We start from the raw sequence: 19,955 nt of genomic DNA, 5'->3' as shown, positions 1-19,955 counted from the left end.
ATGGCAATATCAGCCCTTGGAAATCTTGCAATTATTGCTCTCTTGCTTCTAACAGCTACATCTGCCATCACAGCTTCTAATACAGCCCACGAAGGCTTCCTCCAATGCTTCCTCAACCACACCCAATCCTCCAATGCCTCCTCCCATCTAGTGTATGCCCCAAATACCACTGCCTACAACACTGTCCTTCGATCATCCATCCAAAACATCCGCTTCCTCTACTCCTCCACTACAAAGAAGCCTGTCCTCATTGTCACGCCAACAAATGAATCCCACGTTCAAGCCTCCGTCATCTGCAGCAGGAAGTATGGCCTTAATATCCGGGTCCGGAGCGGTGGCCACGATTATGAGGGCATGTCTTATGTTTCAGACCACGAGGTCTTCATCATCGTCGACCTTGCTAACCTCCGATCGATCACAGTCGATGCGGAGCATAGCATCGCTTGGGTTCAGGCTGGTGCAACACTCGGAGAACTTTATTACACGATCGGAGTGAAGAACAAGACCGCTGCTTTCACTGCAGGGGTATGCCCTACCGTCGGAGTTGGCGGCCACCTTAGTGGCGGCGGGATCGGGACGATATCAAGGAAGTACGGCGCGGCTGCTGATAATGTCATCGATGCGCAGTTGGTGGATGCCAATGGCAGCCTCCTGAACCGAGAATCCATGGGTGAGGACCTATTTTGGGCCATGAGAGGAGGTGGTGCAGCAAGCTTTGGCATTGTCCTCTCCTATAAAATCAAGTTGGCGTATGTTCCACCCACGGTCACTGCGTTTAATATAAACAGAAATCTGGGGCAAAATGCTACGTACCTTGTAAGCAGGTGGCAGCAAATTGCAGCAAAGTTCGATGAGAATCTTTACATGAGAGTTATAGCACAAGCTGTTGATGACTCAACAACAGGTAATAGAACCATTCAAGCTGTGTTCAACTCCCTTTTCCTCGGAACATGCAAAGAACTCGTCACCTTGATGGAAACGAGCTTTCCTGAACTGGGTTTTGAGGCCAAGGACTGCTCAGGTTCGGAGATGAGTTGGTTGGAGTCCGTTCTATTCTTTGCAGGCTACAGCAATGAAAGTGCAAACATCTTATTGGACAGGAGACCTGAATACAACAGCTCTTTTAAAGCCAAGTCGGACTTTGTTAGAGAGCCAATTCCTGAGACCGAGTGGGAAAAGATATGGAAATTTCTTCTGGAACCAGAAGACGAGCCTTTGGTGATGATAATGGAACCCTTTGGTGGAAGGCTGAGTGAGATTTCAGAATCTGCAATTCCCTTCCCTCACAGGAAGGGGAATCTATATATTATTCAGTACTTCATGAGGTGGTTTCAGATAGATCCTGCAGTGACAAAAAGGCATCTAGATTGGATGAGGAAGTTGTATGGCTTCATGACTCCATACGTGTCTAGCCATCCAAGGGCTGCCTATCTAAACTATAAGGATATTGACCTGGGTAGAACTGATAAACATACAACTTACAAAGATGCAAGGGTTTGGGGTACCAAGTATTTCAAGAATAACTTCAAACGACTGGCATTTGTGAAGGCTACGGTTGATCCAGGCAACTTCTTCAGGAATGAGCAGAGCATCCCGCCCCTTCTTGTTCTGTAAACCGATATTGGATATTAAGAACTTATAGTGTACCATGTTACATTACTTTATATTGATGTATGGAATAAAATTTTTATGCTGGAGTTCATTGTCTCCTATGTATATTACAATGGGCAATCAAATAAAAATCTATAATAAAATTAGTTTTCATAATTTCCTCAGATGTCCATCATCGTAGATTGAACACTAAGGTATTTGCCGTTTGGGTGATGGGTCTATCTTTGAGTGATGGCGATGGATCCCTAATAATATGATACGCAAAGATCATGGATAAGGTTTTGACAGTTAGGCGCCGCATCATGTATTTCTATGTTAGAATAATATGCTATACAAAAGTCAACTTGATTCCCTTGCGTTGATTACAGAAGAAAAATCTCTCTCTCTTTTTTTGTTTTATCTTTTTTGGTACGTAAGAACGATATTTCATATAGCTCTTATATGGGTACAGCCTGTTAATAAGTAAAAAAAAAAATACAATTTAGTAGAAAGCTTTGCGGCATAAGTCCAGATAAACTTTTCGGAGTGCCGAGTAACGTAGGAGGCAACCCAGTTTGCCACTCTGTTTGTCCTCCGATACACATGTGCTGCATGAAATGATATTATTCCTCTGACCAGTCTGCGAGTCTCACGAATCAGTGGGTGGCCATCCCTATATCGATCCACTCTCCGTATCTCATCGATCATTATAGACGAGTCTCCCTCGCATTGTACTCTAGCTGCGGCAAGTATCCTCCTCGTATAAAAGATGCTCTCCCACGCTGCCCGAATCTCTGCCTCAATGACCATCGAGCCGGGAGTACGCCGACCTCATGCCACAACCAGTCTGCCACGATGGTCTCTAATCACAAATCTCACTCCTCCATATGCTCCATCCGCGGACACGCCGCCATCGAAGTTAACTTGTGGGGACACCCAAGAAAATAGGGCAAACATGGGCACTATATATAACAGCGGAATGGCTGTCCCAGATGTCTCTGGCCATCCCAAAAAAACTCGATGCAACAGCCATGGTGATCCCCGCAGCAGTAATTGTTCTTGGAGACTAAGTATTGCTTTTATTTTCTATTTTTGTTTTCAAAAATTTAAGAAGAAAAATGACCTGGACAGGACAACATATATGATGAAGCCCCTTTTATTTCTTCAAATTGTTTGTTAAATCCATATAGAGCTTTAGAAGCAAAGAATTTATGCGTTCCGGAACTAGTGAACAAAGGATTCTTTTTTAATTCAAAGGGCGCCTAGAAGTTCTTAGCTTTGTAAGAAATCTCAAAGCCTGTTAAAGTTCCTCTTATAACCGGTGTTGATTTTTGAAAGTTAAATAAAGTTTCTCTTCTCATGAGTATGCATACCATGTTTCTCTCTTGCATGGTGGATTTCGCATGATATTGTGAAACTTGATTATGACAACGCAGTTAGGTGGTACAGTTCTTATCACCAACTAATCTCATTACCCTCAATACTATTATGTCAAAGAAGATTTCCTAAAACAAAGCATAGAACGTTGCACCAAAGGTACAAGTTGAGATGGAAGCTTTGAGGGTGTAATTATAAATCATAGTTCCCTAGGAAAAAAACTCTTTGATTTTGAATCTTTTGACTCGCTCTAACTAGTTGGTGTTTGAATCGTTGTATTACCTAATATTTTTTTTTCTTTAGAGTATGCAAACATGGAATTGTCTTTGATCCCCCAAAACTAGATCGGATAAAGGTGGCCTTGGTGTGAAGAGTTGTACAAGATGCAATTATGAAGATCAGACAAAATGTGGCGTTGGTGTGAAGGGTTGTACATGCAATTATGAAATATGAAGGAAGCTATTATTTTCAAAGGCCAATAAAAAGTACAAGGTCCAATTTTAGTTGTAGCATGAGTCGCCGTGATGGAATGCGGCCTCAAATTAATATCACTTCTAATTAAGAGTACAAAGTCCAACATGGAGAGCAGGTGTATGTGACAGTGGCCATGATAGGGAATAGGTGGCAAAGAGATGGATCATGGCAACATGTGAGTCATTCAAAACTTAAAATTGGAAATGCGTTTTAATAATTTTTAACAAGATAGTATGACTTTTCTCTTTGGATAAGTGGCCAATGTGAAAACGATTCAATCCAATTGTAATAGCCCAAAAATTTCTATGGGCTAGTGGTCCGGTCTGAAGAGGCCAGGCCCATTGGTCCTTGAGCATGTCCTGTTGCACACAATGGGGTAAAGAAGATGACCAGTTGGAGTCTTCTTCCTCCTCCTATCTTGCTGGACTCGGAGTATCCTAGCGCAAGTTGAGTTTATCCAAAACTCTAGAATTCACCTATTTAAGGCTCATTCCTGCTTCTCCTAGCTCCATCAATGAAGACTCGAGGAATAGCCGCCAATCTCGACGATTCTTCTTTGGGTTTTCTTTTTGATTCGTCACTGAAAAGAGCCGCCGGAACTTCGTCGGGCCGAGGTGAGTGTTGTCTGGCGTCCTCTCCTTCTTTTTCCTCTCTTGAATTCTTTTCCTCTGTTGCTCTTTCTTTGCATGGTTCTATGGACCCAGCAGGAGGGTCCCAGATGTTCTTATTGTGAACCTGAGTTGATTCTAGTAGAGGGTCCTAGACCAAAGTTGCTGCGACCACCTGCCACTCTAGCCCTATCTCGACCATTGACGAGCATCACTAGACTTTATCATCATTAGTCTTGATTGTGTTATATGTACTATGGTTTGATTCTTATTTCACGAGTTGATTGGTTAGATTGGCTAGAGCAGACCGACCCGAATTGTCGAATGTTACAACCTGTTGACTCTATCCATCTTGCACCCGACTGTTGTCAGCTACTATTTGACCTATAGTTGATAACCCCTGATTTATTACCTTTTTCTTAATTAGATATATATTTTTTGATCATATGGATTAAGTTATGTTGTGCTGATCGATTCGAGTAATTGGATTGTCATCTAGCTAGCCTCATATATCTTTCTATACAAATCTATTTTCATAGTCGGTCCTACTTTTGTATGGACTATAGTTACTCGGACAAAAAGAAGCCTAACAAGATCTTATACTCTAATTTCTAAATTGAGATAAGACCCTAACCTTTTATTTATATAAAATTTTTAATTAAAGAAGAATAGAGAATATGGGTAATTCAAATATTAGAACTCTAAAATTAAGTAATTACTAAAAATTGATTCATTAATATGACAAGTGATTGATAAGGGATAAGTTGCTATTATATTGATATTAAATTAAGTGGACATGTTAGGTGTGTATTGGTAGTATTGTAGCTGCGTTGGATTGCGATAGAGGTAAGAATTTCTCTACTCGGTCACCGGTTATATGTATATGCTTATTAGTTTGTACCACTGGATTTACATCATGAGATGTATATCGATAAATTTGGTTTGGTATGTGATGGCATGTTTTATATAATTTTCAGTACAAATATATTTGTATGGTTATTATATGTATTAGATATTGAAAACATAATTATGTAAACAAAAATACTTTGAATTTGAGAGAAATTCATCGTATAAGTGGTAACTGATTTGACAAGAGTAACATATAAATCAAACGGACAAGATATATATGATGTGGACTTACCTTGTCATGGATAGCCTCTATAAGCTTATGCATAGGATAGCCTCCATAAGCTTATGCGTGAAATAGCCTTTATAAGCTTATGCGTAGGATAGTCTCCATGAACTTATGCGTGGAATAGCCTCTACGAGCTTATGTATAGGATAGTCTCTACGGGCTTACGTGTGGAATAGCGCCCAAGGGCTTGATGCATGGGGATAGCCTTCATAGGCTTATGTGTAGGATAGCACTCATAGGCTTGATGCATGGGGATAGCCTTCACAAGCTTATGCATGGGATAGCATCTACGGGCTGACGCGTTGGATTTTTGTCTGTCTTGGACCGAGTAATGATCTTGGTTAGTCCACAACTGAAAGTTAATTAATAAAAAATATTCAATTCAAGTTAATGAGAAATAGATGACATGATATAAGAAATTATTGTTAAACAATTGGTTATATTTGAGATATATATATGTGTGTGTGTGTGTGTGTGTGTATATATATATATATATATATATATATATATATATATATATATATATGCTTCTTTGAAAAGATAATAATGAGAACTTATGTGCATGTTATTTGTTTGAGCTTTCCAAGTATTGATATGATATTTATTTTATCTGGTATTTTTAATAATTATTTTTTTATTACTTATGGTGCAACGGTTCGATATTTTTACTGGGCTGTAAAACTCACAATCTTCTTTTCTTTTTCTTTTCAGAGTTGCAGGTTGCAAGTGGCGTAATATTTGGTATGAATTGGGATTATATGGATAATGGATGAATAGATAGAGCATCACTGATACTGGTTAGATGATTAAATTTTGTAATTGGATCAATTTTGTTGATTCGCTATGATTTAAGATTATTTTGATTATGGATATTGAGGTTGCGATAAATTTTTAAGCCTAGCATATTCTCTAGGGCCTTATCCTAGAGAGTACGTGGCCGTGTTACATGGTCAGATTTGGATTGGCACGACACCAATTGCGTGGGGAAAAGAATGAAAGGGATGGTCTCAGTTGGATTCCCATTGGCCAATTCTAGCATTTAATGATTTCCCACTGTTTGGAAATTTACTAGCATTGTGGAACAATCCAAGACAATATAATTTCCCCAAGGCGAAAACCAGTCAGGCGTTAGAGGCCTATTTCACTGAAAGAAATATTATTTACAAGACAAAGAAATTACATTTTCATATGCTTTATTTTCTGACAAACAGGAGCGTGCAATGCATATAATAATAATAAAAAAAATGATAAGATACAAAATATAAAATAAAAAATTGAAGTGTAGAAAAAATAGAAGAAGAATAAAATAGTGAAAATTTAAGAAAAAATAGAAATGGAAGAGGAGGTTGAGAGAACTTTGAACCAAAATTTTTGAAGGGGAATAGGTACTGAAGCTAAAAATGATATTATTATTATCTCTAAAGATCCAACGACTCTTCCTTCTCCTGAGTCAAGAATTGGACAGCCAATTCCCTTAGTTTCCACGTCAGCTACAAAGCAAAAATGAAGAACTAGTTTACGTCTGAACTTTGGAAAGTGGTTCCGTGAAGAACATCCTGCATGCAATGAACTGTAGTCTTTCACTGCAATTCTCACGTCCTTACCGTTCCGCAACGCTGGCTGCATGGAAACAATATCTTACGTGGTGTAACAAGGGGCCTTGAGGTGGCAAGAATTCTCAATAGTTAGAGATGAATGGATATGTCGTATACTTTTATTTATCCATAAAACACTGTCCTCATTAACCTCGACAGCTACAATCTCTAACCAAAATCACATCCAACAAAATTGAATCGTTCAAAAGACCTATCAAAGCTGATCTGTCGTGAGTTCAGAAACTTGCGGCGAACGTGAACCTGAAAATGGTGTTAAGTCAACCCTGGTGATTCACTATTGGAGGCATACAGCTTAATTTCAGCATTTCCAACGAATCCATGTCGAACACGTACGCATTCTTAGGTGGGACCCATTCCCACCCTCCATGACCTCAATGCTAAGTAAAATTTCAGAGTTTTAATATATAGCTCGTCAAGCAACAAGCATGCCGGAAAACACAGCAGATACACGCAATAATAGGTTTAAATGCGTCAAGAAATCCATTACAATTGATTATTGACTTAAACAGGAATTCAATCAAGTTCGCCCAAAAAAAAATAAAATTATATGCCAGTTGTATATATGACCGAAACTAGGATAAGGCTTGTACATGACGTTCATTGTTTTCGACCCAAAGTCTCATTGACCTAAAATATTAGTAGACTGTTAACCAAAAAATAGTAATGGAATTCTGACAAGAGTACTGCTCCTGATCACCCGCTAAATCACCGCATAATTACTCGGCTGATGTGGTAGTCGGAGATTGGGGCAGTATACCGACCCTTGCTTACCTATTAGCCAATCATCAGCTTCCACATCACATGGGCGAACTAGCAAAAATCTGGAGGGTGATATCCTCTAGCTTCTTTCCTTCTCACAAATATTTAGCATATACTTTCATGTTGGTTAATTTATATCCAGAACTTGCTAAGCGTGCAATGCAACCTCCGCGGGCGCAAAGAAAAGTCGGTCAAAGATATGACAGGATCTACAAGGAAAAATGGAAAATTCCGACTGGATACGCAAAGAAACATAGCAAATATATTGTTCGCCATCATATGTAATTTCAAATACACATGTTTCTTGGGTTGACTACTGTTGGTGGAAAAATGGACCACCCCACAAATGTAATTATAGCACCTAAATCCATCAGCAAGCTCGAGCTCATCCTAAGTGATCGGGCTCTTCCGCTCTCGAGCTCATCCTAAGTGATCGGGCTCTTCCGCTCTCGAGCTCATAGACCAGAGAGCCGAGACCAGAGAGCCGAGACCAGAAGGCCGAGACCAGAGAGCCGAGACCAGAGGGCCGAGACCAGAAGGCCGAGACCAGAGAGCCGAGACCAGAGAGCCGAGACCAGAAGGCCGAGACCAGAAGGCCGAGCACAGCAGGCCGAGCCCATGCCTTAGCCAAATATCCAATTTCCACCTAACCCTCTAAGGGACCTGACAACTCCACTATAACCTGCCACTATCTCCAAGCCATCAAGGCATAAGATCTTCGCAGGTATTCGGCACGACCTGCCATTAATGCACGAGACTCTCTCAAGTCTCCGATGCACTCAGTCATTTAATGAACACGGCCCAAGACGATCTCCGGATCACTGAACCATCAGAACGTATGGCTCTCCCTGACCGCCGGTTCATTCGGTAATAAATGCACTTACCATCCACGGACCCCAGGCCCACCACAGCCGGCAGTTCAACCACTCCAACAGGTCCGATCGACCGTGACAACTCCCTGATACCGGTCTGATCCGGTCCCGTTCTCCATTACGTCATTAATGGGCCAAATCGTGCCCAATTATTACAAAACAGGACAAACCTCCTGTCACCTCCCAGGTAACAAAAAATCCTCCTATAAAAGGAAACCTGGGGGGAAAAGGGAGAGAGGACCAAAAACAAGAGGAAAAACCCGGAGCTGGAGAGAACCCTCCTAGACCGGGGAAAAAAGGAAGAAAACAGCACAGACACAATTGAACACAATATTCTCTGTCTTCTCCACATACTCTCTTCCCTGCTCTCTCCACATACTGGCCCCCTCTGACTTAGGCATCGGAGGGCCGGCGCCGGGGAGCCCGGCCACCGGCTTTTTTGCAGGACAGGACAGGACTGGACGCACCACCCCTCTTCGGACGCTCCCACGCCCCACGGTGGAGGACGCAGCCGGCCGGCGCACCGCCGTCCGCCCCCTGTAGCAGCGGAGCTCCTCCTTCCCCGGCTTCGCGGCGGCCCCCGGGTCCAATTTCCAGCAACAGTTGGCGCTAGAGGAAGGGCCCGAGTTCGTTGCCATGAAGCTAAGGAGCAAAGGGGCTTCCAATGCCTCTCAACGACCTCCACCTAGTCCGGAGCGTTCCGTCCGGAACTCATCACCTCCGACCGAGTCAGTTCATCAAGTTCGGCCGGAGCAGTTCGATGCCCTGGTACAACAAGTGCAAGCCTTGGCTACCGCTGTCCAAAGCTTGCAACCCAGGGGCATCCCAACCGCACCGCCTCCTCCGGCTCCAGTTCAACCGGAGCCCCCTACAAGCGGGTTTCCCCTTCGAGTATCATGCTCCAAGTCCCAAACGCTCAGTCCAAAATTCACCATTAAGATCTCCGGTAGATCAAGTTCCACAGGTCCAACTCGAGCACTTCGATGCGCTTGTGCAGCAAGTCCAAGCGTAGCTATTTGCAGCCCAAAGCCTGCAACAAGTGGAGGCCCCTCCTGTGCCGCCTCCACGGAATCATGTGAAGCAGAGGAAGAAACTTTCTCCTGACTCCCGAGCCATCTCGAATCAGGCATGGCTCCCGCTGCAACGACGTATGTGGGGGCAACCAATGAGAAGTAGTAGTCCAAGTCTCACGTCAACGAGTTGGGGGGAAAGAGAAATAAAAGCTGAGGTCTGGAGAAGGAAAGTTATGGAGCTTTAAAATGGGATTGTAAGCCTCTGTGACAAAGGGTACAGCCCCATTAAATCCCATTATCCTTCCAAGTCTTCTGTCTTCCGGCAGCAAGCAAGAAACCAGCATGTACTCCCTCCTTACGGGCGTAAGTCCTTGGGACGGCGCCCGCGACATTGCTCCCCTTTCAGAGCGTCGCCATCATTGAAGCCCCCGTCGAGCTCATGCAGACCGAGCTCAGAAACCCGAGCGCAAAACACTTAAAAAATCAAGCCAAAGAAGGCCGGTGCCGAACCAAGTCCTGAAGGACTTCGAAGCTCGAGAGCTATCAAAATATCTCCAAAAGGTACAGGACGCCACTTTGGCTTCAAATAAATTCAATATTTTATCTATTTTCAGGTTAGCCAACGAGCTCGGCTCGTTCTCCTACCCTGACCACGGTCAGGATGCCCTGAGACGTCAGGATGCCCCAATATATTGGGATGCCCTGCCACAACGGGATGCCCCGATTCGTCGGGATGGCCCGAGACGTCGGGATGCCCCGGCTACAGGGACGCCCGAGACGTCGGGATATGAGTTAGCGGTCCTCTCTGACCGGACGAGCTCGGTTCGTGCTCCATCGGCTATGAGTTAGCGGTCCTCTCTGACCGGACGAGCTCGGCTCGTGCTCCATCGGCTTCCACCGTCGAGCTCGGCTCGTGCTCCCCGAATATGAGTTAGCGGTCCTCTCTGACCGGACGAGCTCGGCTCGTGCTCCATCGGCTTCCACCGTCGAGCTCGGCTCGTGCTCCATCGGCTATGAGTTAGCGGTCCTCTCTGACCGGACGAGCTCGGCTCGTGCTCCATCGGCTATGAGTTAGCGGTCCTCTCTGACCGGACGAGCTCGGCTCGTGCTCCATCGGCTTCCACCGTCGAGCTCGGCTCGTGCTCCCCGAATATGAGTTAGCGGTCCTCTCTGACCGGACGAGCTCGGCTCGTGCTCCATCGGCTTCCACCGTCGAGCTCGGCTCGTGCTCCCCGAATATGAGTTAGCGGTCCTCTCTGACCGGACGAGCTCGGCTCGTGCTCCATCGGCTATGAGTTAGCGGTCCTCTCTGACCGGACGAGCTCGGCTCGCGCTCCATCGTCTTCAGCCAACGAGCTCAGCCCGCTCTTCTATTTTTGGATTTCTCTGCCGACGTCCCCAAAGAACGGAGTCCGAGCAGAGAAGCGTCTTCAGTCGCCTCGGCGTAAGGACGCACACGGTACAAGGTACCCATTTACTTAATGTTTCTACGTTAATGTCTCCATATTGTCTATTTTTGGATTTCTTTGCCGACGTCCCCAAAGAACGGAGTCCGAGCAGAGAAGCGTCTTCAGTCGCCTCGGCGCAAGGACGCACACGGTACAAGGTACCCATTCATTTAATGTCTTTACATTCTCATTTATCTTTACTTGGACTTTTCTCTGCCGACGTCCCCAAAGAATGGAGTCCGAGCAGAGAAGCGTCTTCAGTCGCCTCGGCGCAAGGACGCACACGGTACAAGGTACCCATTCATTTAATGTTTTACATTATTTTATTCTTGGACTTTTCTCTGCCGACGTCCCCAAAGAACGGAGTCCGAGCAGAGAAGCGTCTTCGGTCGCCTCGGCGCAAGGACGCACACGGTACAAGGTACCCATTTATTTAATGTCTTTACATTCTCATTTATCTTTACTTGGATTCTTCTCTGCCGACGTTCCCAAAGAACGGACTCCGAGCAGAAAAAGCGTCTTCAGTCGCCTTGGTGTAAGAACGCTCACAGCACCAGGACGATCGATGACTGAACTACTTCCTTCGCCCGAGCCAAAAAGCAGCTCAGACTCGGAAGTCGGGGGGTAGTGTTGGTGGAAAAATGGACCACCCCACAAATGTAATTATAGCACCTAAATCCATCAGCAAGCTCGAGCTCATCCTAAGTGATCGAGCTCTTCCGCTCTCGAGCTCATCCTAAGTGATCGGGCTCTTCCTCTCTCGAGCTCATCCTAAGTGATCGGGCTCTTCCGCTCTCGAGCTCATCCTAAGTGATCGGGCTCTTCCGCTCTCAAGCTCATCCTAAGTGATCGGGCTCTTCCGCTCTCGAGCTCATAGACCAGAGAGCCGAGACCAGAGAGCCGAGACCAGAAGGCCGAGACCAGAGAGCCGAGACCAGAGGGCCGAGACCAGAAGGCCGAGACCAGAAGGCCGAGACCAGAGAGCCGAGACCAGAAGGCCGAGACCAGAAGGCCGAGCACAGCAGGCCGAGCCCATGCCTTAGCCAAATATCCCATTTCCACCTAACCCTCTAAGGGACCTGACAACTCCACTATAACCTGCCACTATCTCCAAGCCATCAAGACATAAGATCTTCGCAGGTATTCGGCACGACCTGCCATTAATGCACGAGACTCTCTCAAGTCTCCGATGCACTCAGTCATTTAATGAACACGGCCCAAGACGATCTCCGGATCACTGAACCATCAGAACGTATGGCTCTCCCTGACCGCCGGTTCATTCGGTAATAAATGCACTTACCATCCACGGACCCCAGGCCCACCACAGCCGGCGGTTCAACCACTCCAACAGGTCCGATCGACCGTGACAACTCCCTAATTCCGGTCTGATCCGGTCCCGTTCTCCATTACGCCATTAATGGGCCAAATCGTGCCCAATTATTACAAAACAGGACAAACCTCCTGTCACCTCCCAGGTAACAAAAATCCTCCTATAAAAGAAAACCTGGGGGGAAAAGGGAGAGAGGACCAAAAACAAGAGGAAAAACCCGGAGCTGGAGAGAACCCTCCTAGACCGGGGAAAAAAGGAAGAAAACAGCACAGACACAATTGAACACAATATTCTCTGTCTTCTCCACATACTCTCTTCCCTGCTCTCTCCACATACTGGCCCCCTCTGACTTAGGCATCGGAGGGCCGGCGCCGGGGAGCCCGGCCACCCCTCTTCGGACGCTCCCACGCCCCACGGTGGAGGACGCAGCCGGCCGGTGCACCGCCGTCCGCCCCCTGTAGCAGCGGAGCTCCTCCTTCCCCGGCTTCGCGGCGGCCCCCGGGTCCAATTTCCAGCAACAGCTACAAAGTTTGTGCATGTTAAGTTGGTCAAAACTAGCTTAAAAATGGATTAACATAAATGCACGCCTCGAAGCATTTATGATAGAAAAGGGAATATCACACGTTGAGTAGAGAAGGATACTTTCTCATATTAAATAGAAAAAAGCTGTACAAGCAATATAAAATTATGCGCTATACAAGAAATGTAAGCTGTACAGATAAAAAAAATGAAAAATTAATTTCTCACCCTTCCGGAGACTCCTCAGTAACAAAAAGTTTTTGTTGACTGAATCTAAAACAACCGGTTCAAAAACTTTCCAAACTGTAATTTTCGGTCCCTAAGCCCCTTTTATTTTAAAAGAAGATAATGAAAATACCACGCCCCTCCTGATCTCCCATCCCCCCCAAGAAGAAGAAGAAGAAGAAAACGGCCAGCCACGGCCGCCGCCGACCGCGGCCCGCCCCCTCGAGCCCCCTCCCGCGGCCGCCACCAGCCTCGGCCCGCCCCCTCCCATGGTCGTGCCACTGGGAATGCCTCCGCCTCCGCCCCCACGGTGGGGAGGTGCCGAAGAAGAGGAAGAAGGGTGCCCTCCCGCGTCCTGCGGCTGTCGCCGGCCACGACCCGCCCTCCTCCCACATCCGCTACTGCCCGACCCCTTTTCGGCGCCGCTGGCCTCGCGGGAGGAGAGGAGTTCTCCGCTGGCTAGCCACGGCTGACGCTGGCCAGCTGCCCGGCCCCCTCCTGCAACCGCCACAGCCTGGCCCTCTTCCAGCGCCGCCGACTCGCGGAAGGAGAAGAAAGAAGAAGAAGGGAAGAAGAGAAGCAAAAAAAAAAAGAAAAAGAAAAGAAAAAAAAAGAAGAAAAGAAAAGAAAAAGAAGAAAAAAAAGAAAAAAAGAAAAAAAAGAAAAATAAATAAATAAATGCATAAATAAATATTTATATTTATATGAATGAACTAATAAATAAATAAATAAATAATATATTATAATTAAAAATAAAATAATTATAAATAAATAAATAAATAAAGCTGCCGCGGCTACCACGGCCCGGCCCCTTCTGGCGCCACCGGCTTCATAGGAGGAGAAAATAGAAGAAAAGAAAAAAAAAGCAAAGAAAAGGAAAAAAAAGAAGAAAAGAAAAGAAAATAGAAAAGAAAAGAAGAAAAGAAAGAAGAAAAGAAAAAAGAAAAAAGAAAGAAAGGAAAAAGAAAGAAAAAAAGAAAAGAAAAATAAAGTTAAATTATCTTGGAACATAGTTAAATAAGTTTGGAACACACTTAATCTACCCTGGCATACAGTTAAATTATCTCGGCACTCAGTTAAATAAGCTTGGAACATACTTAATCTACTGTAGCACACAGTTAAATAAGCTTGGAACACATCTAATCAACCCTAGCACACAGTTAAATAAGCTTGGAACACACTTAATCAACTCTGGCGCATAGTTAAATAAGCTTGGAACACACTTAATCTATCCTGGCATACAGTTAAATCATCTCGGCACACAGTTAAATAAGCTTGGAACACACTTTATCTACCCCGGCACACAATTAAATCATCTCGGCATACAGTTAAATAAGCTTGGAACACACTTAATCTATTATGGCACATAGTTAAATCATTTCGGCATACAGTTAAATAAGCTTGGAACATACTTAATCTAACTTGGCACACAGTTAAATAATCTTGGAACACACTTAATCTAGCCCGGCATATAGTTAAATCGTCTTGAAACACAGTTAAATTTTTTCTGCACACAGTTAAGTCTTCTCTGTACATAATTAAGTCTTCTCGGCATAGTTAAATAAGTTTGGAACACAATTAATCTGGCTTGGCACACAGTTAAATTGTATACAGAGAAGATTTAATTGTGTGCGAAAAAAATTTAACTATGTTTCGAGATGATTTAACCGTATGTCAAGCTAGATTAAGTGTGCTCCAAGCTTATTTAACTGTGTGCCGAGATGATTTAATTGTGTGCCAGGGTAGATTAAGTGTGTTCAAAGCTTATTTAGTTATGTCTCAGGATGATTTAACTGTGTGCCAGGGTAGATTAAGTGTGTTCCAAGCTTATTTAACTGTGTGCTGGGACGATTTAACTGTGTGCCAGGGTAAATTAAGTGTGTTCCAAGCTTATTTAACTATGTGCCTGAATAATTTAACTATGTACCAAGCTAGATTAAGTGTATTCCAAGCTTATTTAACTGTGTACCGGGATGATTTAACTGTGTTCCGAGATAATTTAACTCTATGCCAGGCTAGATTTAGTATGTTCCAAGCTTATTTAACAGTATGCCGGGATGATTTAACTGTGTTCCGAGATAATTTAACTCTATGCTAGGCTAGATTAAGTGTGTTCCAAGCTTATTTAATGGCGTGCCGAGATGATTTAACTGTATACCAGGCTAGATTAAGTGTGCTCCAAGCTTATTTAACTGTGTGCCAGGATGATTTAACTGTGTGCCATGATAGATTAAGTATATCCTAAGATTATTTAACTATGCCGAGATGATTTAACTGTGTGTCAGGATAGATTAAGTGTATTCTAAGCTTATTTAACTGTATGCCGGGATGATTTAACTGTATGTCAGGGTAGATTAAGTGTGTTCCAAACTTATTTAACTGTGTTCCAAACTTATTTAACTGTGTTCCAAGATGATTTAACTTTATTTTTCTTTTCTTCTTTTTCTTTCCTTTTCTTCTTTTTTTTTCTTTTCTTTTTCTTTTCTTTTTTCTTCTCTTCTTCCATTCTTCTTTTTTCTTCTTTCTTCTCCTCCCGCGGGGCCCGCGACGCTGGAAGGGGGCCGGACGGTGGCGGCCGCAGGAGGGGGCCAAGTTACAGCCGGCGGCTCCTGCGGCAGCCGCGGCTGCCCATCGGTTCCTCTTCTTCGGCACCTCCCCACCGTGGAGCGTTTCCGGCGGCGCGGAAGGGGGTTCGGGAGGGGGTGGGCCACGGTGGGCCAGCGGTTCCTCTTCTTCGGCACCTTCCCACCGTGGGGGCGAGGGCATTCCCGGCGGCGCACAAGGAGGCGGGGCCGGCGGCGGGCACAGGAGGGGGCGGAATGTGGCCGATGGCAGGCGCGGAAGGGGGCTGGCCGTGGCCGGCGGCGGCTTCTTTCTTCCCCTTCTTTGGTGGGAATGAGAGAAGCGGGGGCATTTTCGTCCTATATTGCAATATTGAAATACATCTAGACCGGTTGTTAAACAATCGATCAACAAGGGTTAAATGTTAAAGACCGGCTAAACGTTAAAGAGCCGTCAATAAATGGACCTGCCATTAGTTTCCCTTAAAAAAAAAAAAAAAACAAACAGCCGGAGGTGCGTTAGCTTGTGCGTAAATCACGTAATAATTTATAACTGCATTCATTTCTTACTGCAAAAACTTGTACCAATTGCTTCCCAAAAGTCTACGTTCAATCGTGGCGGATGGTCTTGGCTGAATTTTAATTCATCCTTCTCACCTCTTCCCACACGTTCAGAACTCCATGGATTTTCTCTATATATACCTAGCCACATCCCAGAACAAGAACCATCATATAACAATGGCAATATCAGCCTTTGGAAATCTTGCAATTATTGCTCTCTTGCTTCTAACAGCTACATCTGCCATCACAGCTTCTAATACAGCCCACGAAGACTTCCTCCAATGCTTCCTCAGCCACACCCAATCCACCAATGCCTCCTCCCATCTAGTGTATGCCCCAGATACCACTGCCTACAACACTGTCCTTCGATCATCCATCCAAAACATCCGCTTCCTCTACTCCTCCGCTACAAAGAAGCCTGTCCTCATTGTCACGCCAACAAATGAATCCCACGTTCAAGCCTCCGTCATCTGCAGCAGGAAGTATGGTCTTAATATCCGGGTCCGGAGCGGTGGCCACGATTATGAGGGCATGTCTTATGTTTCAGACCACGAGGTCTTCATCATCGTCGACCTTGCTAACCTCCGATCGATCACAGTCGATGCGGAGCATAGCAACGCTTGGGTTCAGGCTGGTGCAACACTCGGAGAACTTTATTACACGATCGGAGTGAAGAACAAGACCGCTGCTTTCTCTGCAGGGGTATGCCCTACCATCGGAGTTGGCGGCCACATCAGTGGCGGCGGGATCGGGATGATATCAAGCAAGTATGGCACGGCTGCGGATAATGTCATCGATGCGCAGTTGGTGGATGCCGATGGCAACCTCCTGAATCGAGAATCCATGGGTGAGGACCTGTTTTGGGCCATAAAAGGAGGTGGTGCAGCAAGCTTTGGCATTGTCCTCTCCTATAAACTCAAGTTGGCGTATGTTCCACCTACAGTCACTGCGTTTAATATAAACAGAAATCTGGGGCAAAATGCTACGTACCTTGTAAGCAGGTGGCAGCAAATTGCGGCAAAGTTCGATGAGAATCTTTACATGAGAGTTATAGCACTAGCTGTGGATGACTCAACAACAGGAAATAGAACCATTCAAGCTGTGTTCAACTCCCTTTTCCTCGGAACATGCAAAGAACTCGTCACCTTGATGGAGACGAGCTTTCCTGAACTGGGTTTTGAGGCCAAGGACTGCTCAGGTTCGGAGATGAGTTGGTTGGAGTCCGTTCTATTCTTTGCAGGCTACAGCAATGAAAGTGCAAACATCTTATTGGACAGGAGACCTGAATACAATAGCTCTTTTAAAGCCAAGTCGGACTTTGTTAGAGAGCCAATTCCTGAGACCGAGTGGGAAAAGATATGGAAATTTCTTCTGGAAGCGGAAGATGAGCCTTTGGTGATGATAATGGATTCCTTTGGTGGAAGGCTGAGTGAGATTTCAGAATCAGCAATTCCCTTCCCTCACAGGAAGGGGAATCTATATATGATTCAGTACTTCATGAGGTGGTTTCAGATGGATCCTGCAGTGACAAAGAGGCATCTAGATTGGATGAGGAAGTTGTATGGCTTCATGACTCCATACGTCTCTAGCCATCCAAGGGCTGCTTATCTAAACTATAAGGATATTGACTTGGGTAGAACTGACAAACATACAACTTACGAAGATGCAAGGGTTTGGGGTATCAAGTATTTCAAGGATAACTTCAAACGACTGGCATTTGTGAAGGCTAAGGTTGATCCAGACAACTTCTTCAGAAATGAACAGAGCATCCCACCCCTTCTTTCTCTGTAAACCAATATTGTATACTCAGGGGCGGCCCAATACACTTGGGGGCCTAAGGCGAATCCAATGAGTAAGGCCTTTTTTTTAATAATAAATTTTTTTAACAAATATAAAATATTTAAAAAAATGATATGAAAATGGATAGCTATCAAGTACACTATTTCAACAAAGATACATGAATCTAATAAAGATAGGCAAGAAATCTTTTTAATTTAATATTATTTTTGAATGGAAGTGCAGAAAAGTAATTATCCTAAAAAAAGACCATAAAACTGATTAAATAACTGAGATAATGCTTGGCAATATTGTTTATCATGTCGAGCGGAATAGGAAAAGGTCATTCCATGGCACTTCATGGTCAAGGTAAAGAAAAGAATTTGTCTAGAAAGAAGCTTCTCTATAAAAGAAAGTAGGGGCACTATGGAAAATTGACTCCATCTAATTAATAAAAGTCCCATCCCTCCATCTCCCCTTCAAGTGAGTACCCAAGCAGCAACCGCAACATCACAGCACAGCAGCCATTCAATCCCCTCCCTCCTCTCTCTACCACCCAAGGGGAGAGAAGAAACCGAGAGGAGAAAATTAAAAGAATCTCCACCCTCCAAGAAGTCCATTTCCAATCCCCCTTTCTTCCTGATGGCCCAGCTGGATCAGGAGTAATGTGAGGGAAGGAAAACCAAGACCAAAACCAAACAAGAGAAGGGATGAAAGATAAGAGTGGCTTCAGGCGTGTATCAAGCCAACCAAATCCCTCCTCTCTCTCTCTCTCTCTCCATCCAAAACAAAACTACCATCCCCAACTTCCTAAATTTCCCCTCTGCAGGCCAAGAAACTCTCCACCTCCCTTCCATCAAGGGGGAAGACTCGATATGGGGCCTTTGCTTCCTTTTGGTCACGGTCAGACCCTCTCTCTCTCTCTCTCTCTCTCTCTCTCTCCACCTCCCGGGGGCCTTCCATTGGCCCGGGGCCTTAGGCGACCGCCTCGGTCGCCTAAGGCTCGGGCCGGCCCTGTGTATATTAAGAACATATGGTGTACCATGTTACATTACCTTGTATTGATGTATGGAATAAAAAATTTATGCTAGAGTTCATTGTCTCCTATGCATATTACAATGTGTAATCAAATAAATATCTGTTGCTGGAAATTGGACCCGGGGGCAATCTTCGGTCGAGGAGAGGGAGCGGCGGTTTCTCACGGCGGGGCGAAGATCCGTAAGCAGGCGGCGTCCTCCGCCTGGGGCGGTCGGAGAGAAGGAGCAGCAGGTCCTCGCAGCGGGGCGGCGATCCGTCGGCTGGCGGCGTCCTCCGTCTGGGTGCCTGCACACGAACCGGTGGCCGGGTTTTCCGGCGCCGGCCCTCCGACGCTCAAGTCAGGAAGGGGGCAAATAGTGTAGAGAAGGGAGATAAACAGTGTTTTTAGAGTGTATGAATGTTCCCACCCCCTCCTGAGAGGCCAAGGCTCCCTTTTATAGGCGGAGGTCGGTTTACCTGCGATGTAACAGGGCGAGGCCGTAGTACGGCTCGGCGTGTTTGTTCAGGTCGGCGCACGGTCAGGCGAATTATTGCACAGATGTCGGCGGTGAGGGCGTCGTACAGCCCGAACTAGCACGCTATCAGGCGAATTATTGCATTGGTGTCGGAGGTATGGCCGAGATCAGAGACTTATCATAGTCGATTAGACCCTGCTGGGTTGATCTGCCGTGGAGAGCTGAGAGTCCGTAGATGGCAGGAGCCATGCGTATTAATTATGGAGTAAGCCGGAGATCCGCATTTATTGTGGAGTAAGCCGGAGATCCGCATTTATTGTGGAGTAAGCCGGAGATCCGCATTTATTGTGGAGTAAGCCGGAGGGTTACAGTGGCCATGCGCAATAAATGCCAGAGGGGCGTCAGGGTATGGTCCTTGGCCGGACCTCAGAGGTGCACGGCCGTAGCAGGTGGTTGACAAGAGTAGACCTCGAACATCAAGGTTTTTCTTAGGTCGGAGGTCTCGAGGTTGGTCGTCGTGAGGTCGGGCGTTCCGAGGTCGGACGTTCCGAGGTCGGACGCCGACTTCGGTCGTCCGGGGTCGGAGGTTGTACATCTT

At 45.4% G+C, this 19,955-nt stretch overlaps 2 protein-coding genes across 2 annotated transcripts; both read left to right on the top strand.

The window, feature by feature from the left end:
• On the top strand, positions 1 to 1,716 carry LOC103698955 (berberine bridge enzyme-like 23). The gene has a single exon (XM_008781005.4). It carries the CDS (start codon positions 1 to 3, stop codon positions 1,612 to 1,614), a length of 1,614 nt encoding a protein of 537 aa, XP_008779227.4. The 3' UTR covers positions 1,615 to 1,716.
• Positions 1,717 to 16,226: 14,510 nt separating this feature from the next.
• LOC103719635 (berberine bridge enzyme-like 23) lies at positions 16,227 to 17,895 on the top strand. The gene has a single exon (XM_008808972.3). The coding sequence runs from the start codon at positions 16,266 to 16,268 to the stop codon at positions 17,877 to 17,879; it is 1,614 nt and encodes a 537-aa protein (XP_008807194.2). The 5' UTR covers positions 16,227 to 16,265; the 3' UTR covers positions 17,880 to 17,895.
• The last annotated feature ends 2,060 nt before the right edge of the window (positions 17,896 to 19,955 follow it).

The sequence above is a fragment of the Phoenix dactylifera genome, chromosome 9 (genome assembly GCF_009389715.1).
Source record: "Phoenix dactylifera cultivar Barhee BC4 chromosome 9, palm_55x_up_171113_PBpolish2nd_filt_p, whole genome shotgun sequence".
Lineage (NCBI taxonomy): Eukaryota > Viridiplantae > Streptophyta > Magnoliopsida > Arecales > Arecaceae > Phoenix > Phoenix dactylifera.
The sequence above is the reverse complement of the archived record's forward strand: the minus strand, read 5'-3'. Positions and strand labels throughout refer to the sequence as shown.

Coding starts and splice junctions, on each gene's coding strand:
- LOC103719635 (XM_008808972.3), top strand. CDS start 16,266: ATGGCAATATCAGCCTTTGGAAATCTTGCAATTATTGCTCTCTTGCTT.
- LOC103698955 (XM_008781005.4), top strand. CDS start 1: ATGGCAATATCAGCCCTTGGAAATCTTGCAATTATTGCTCTCTTGCTT.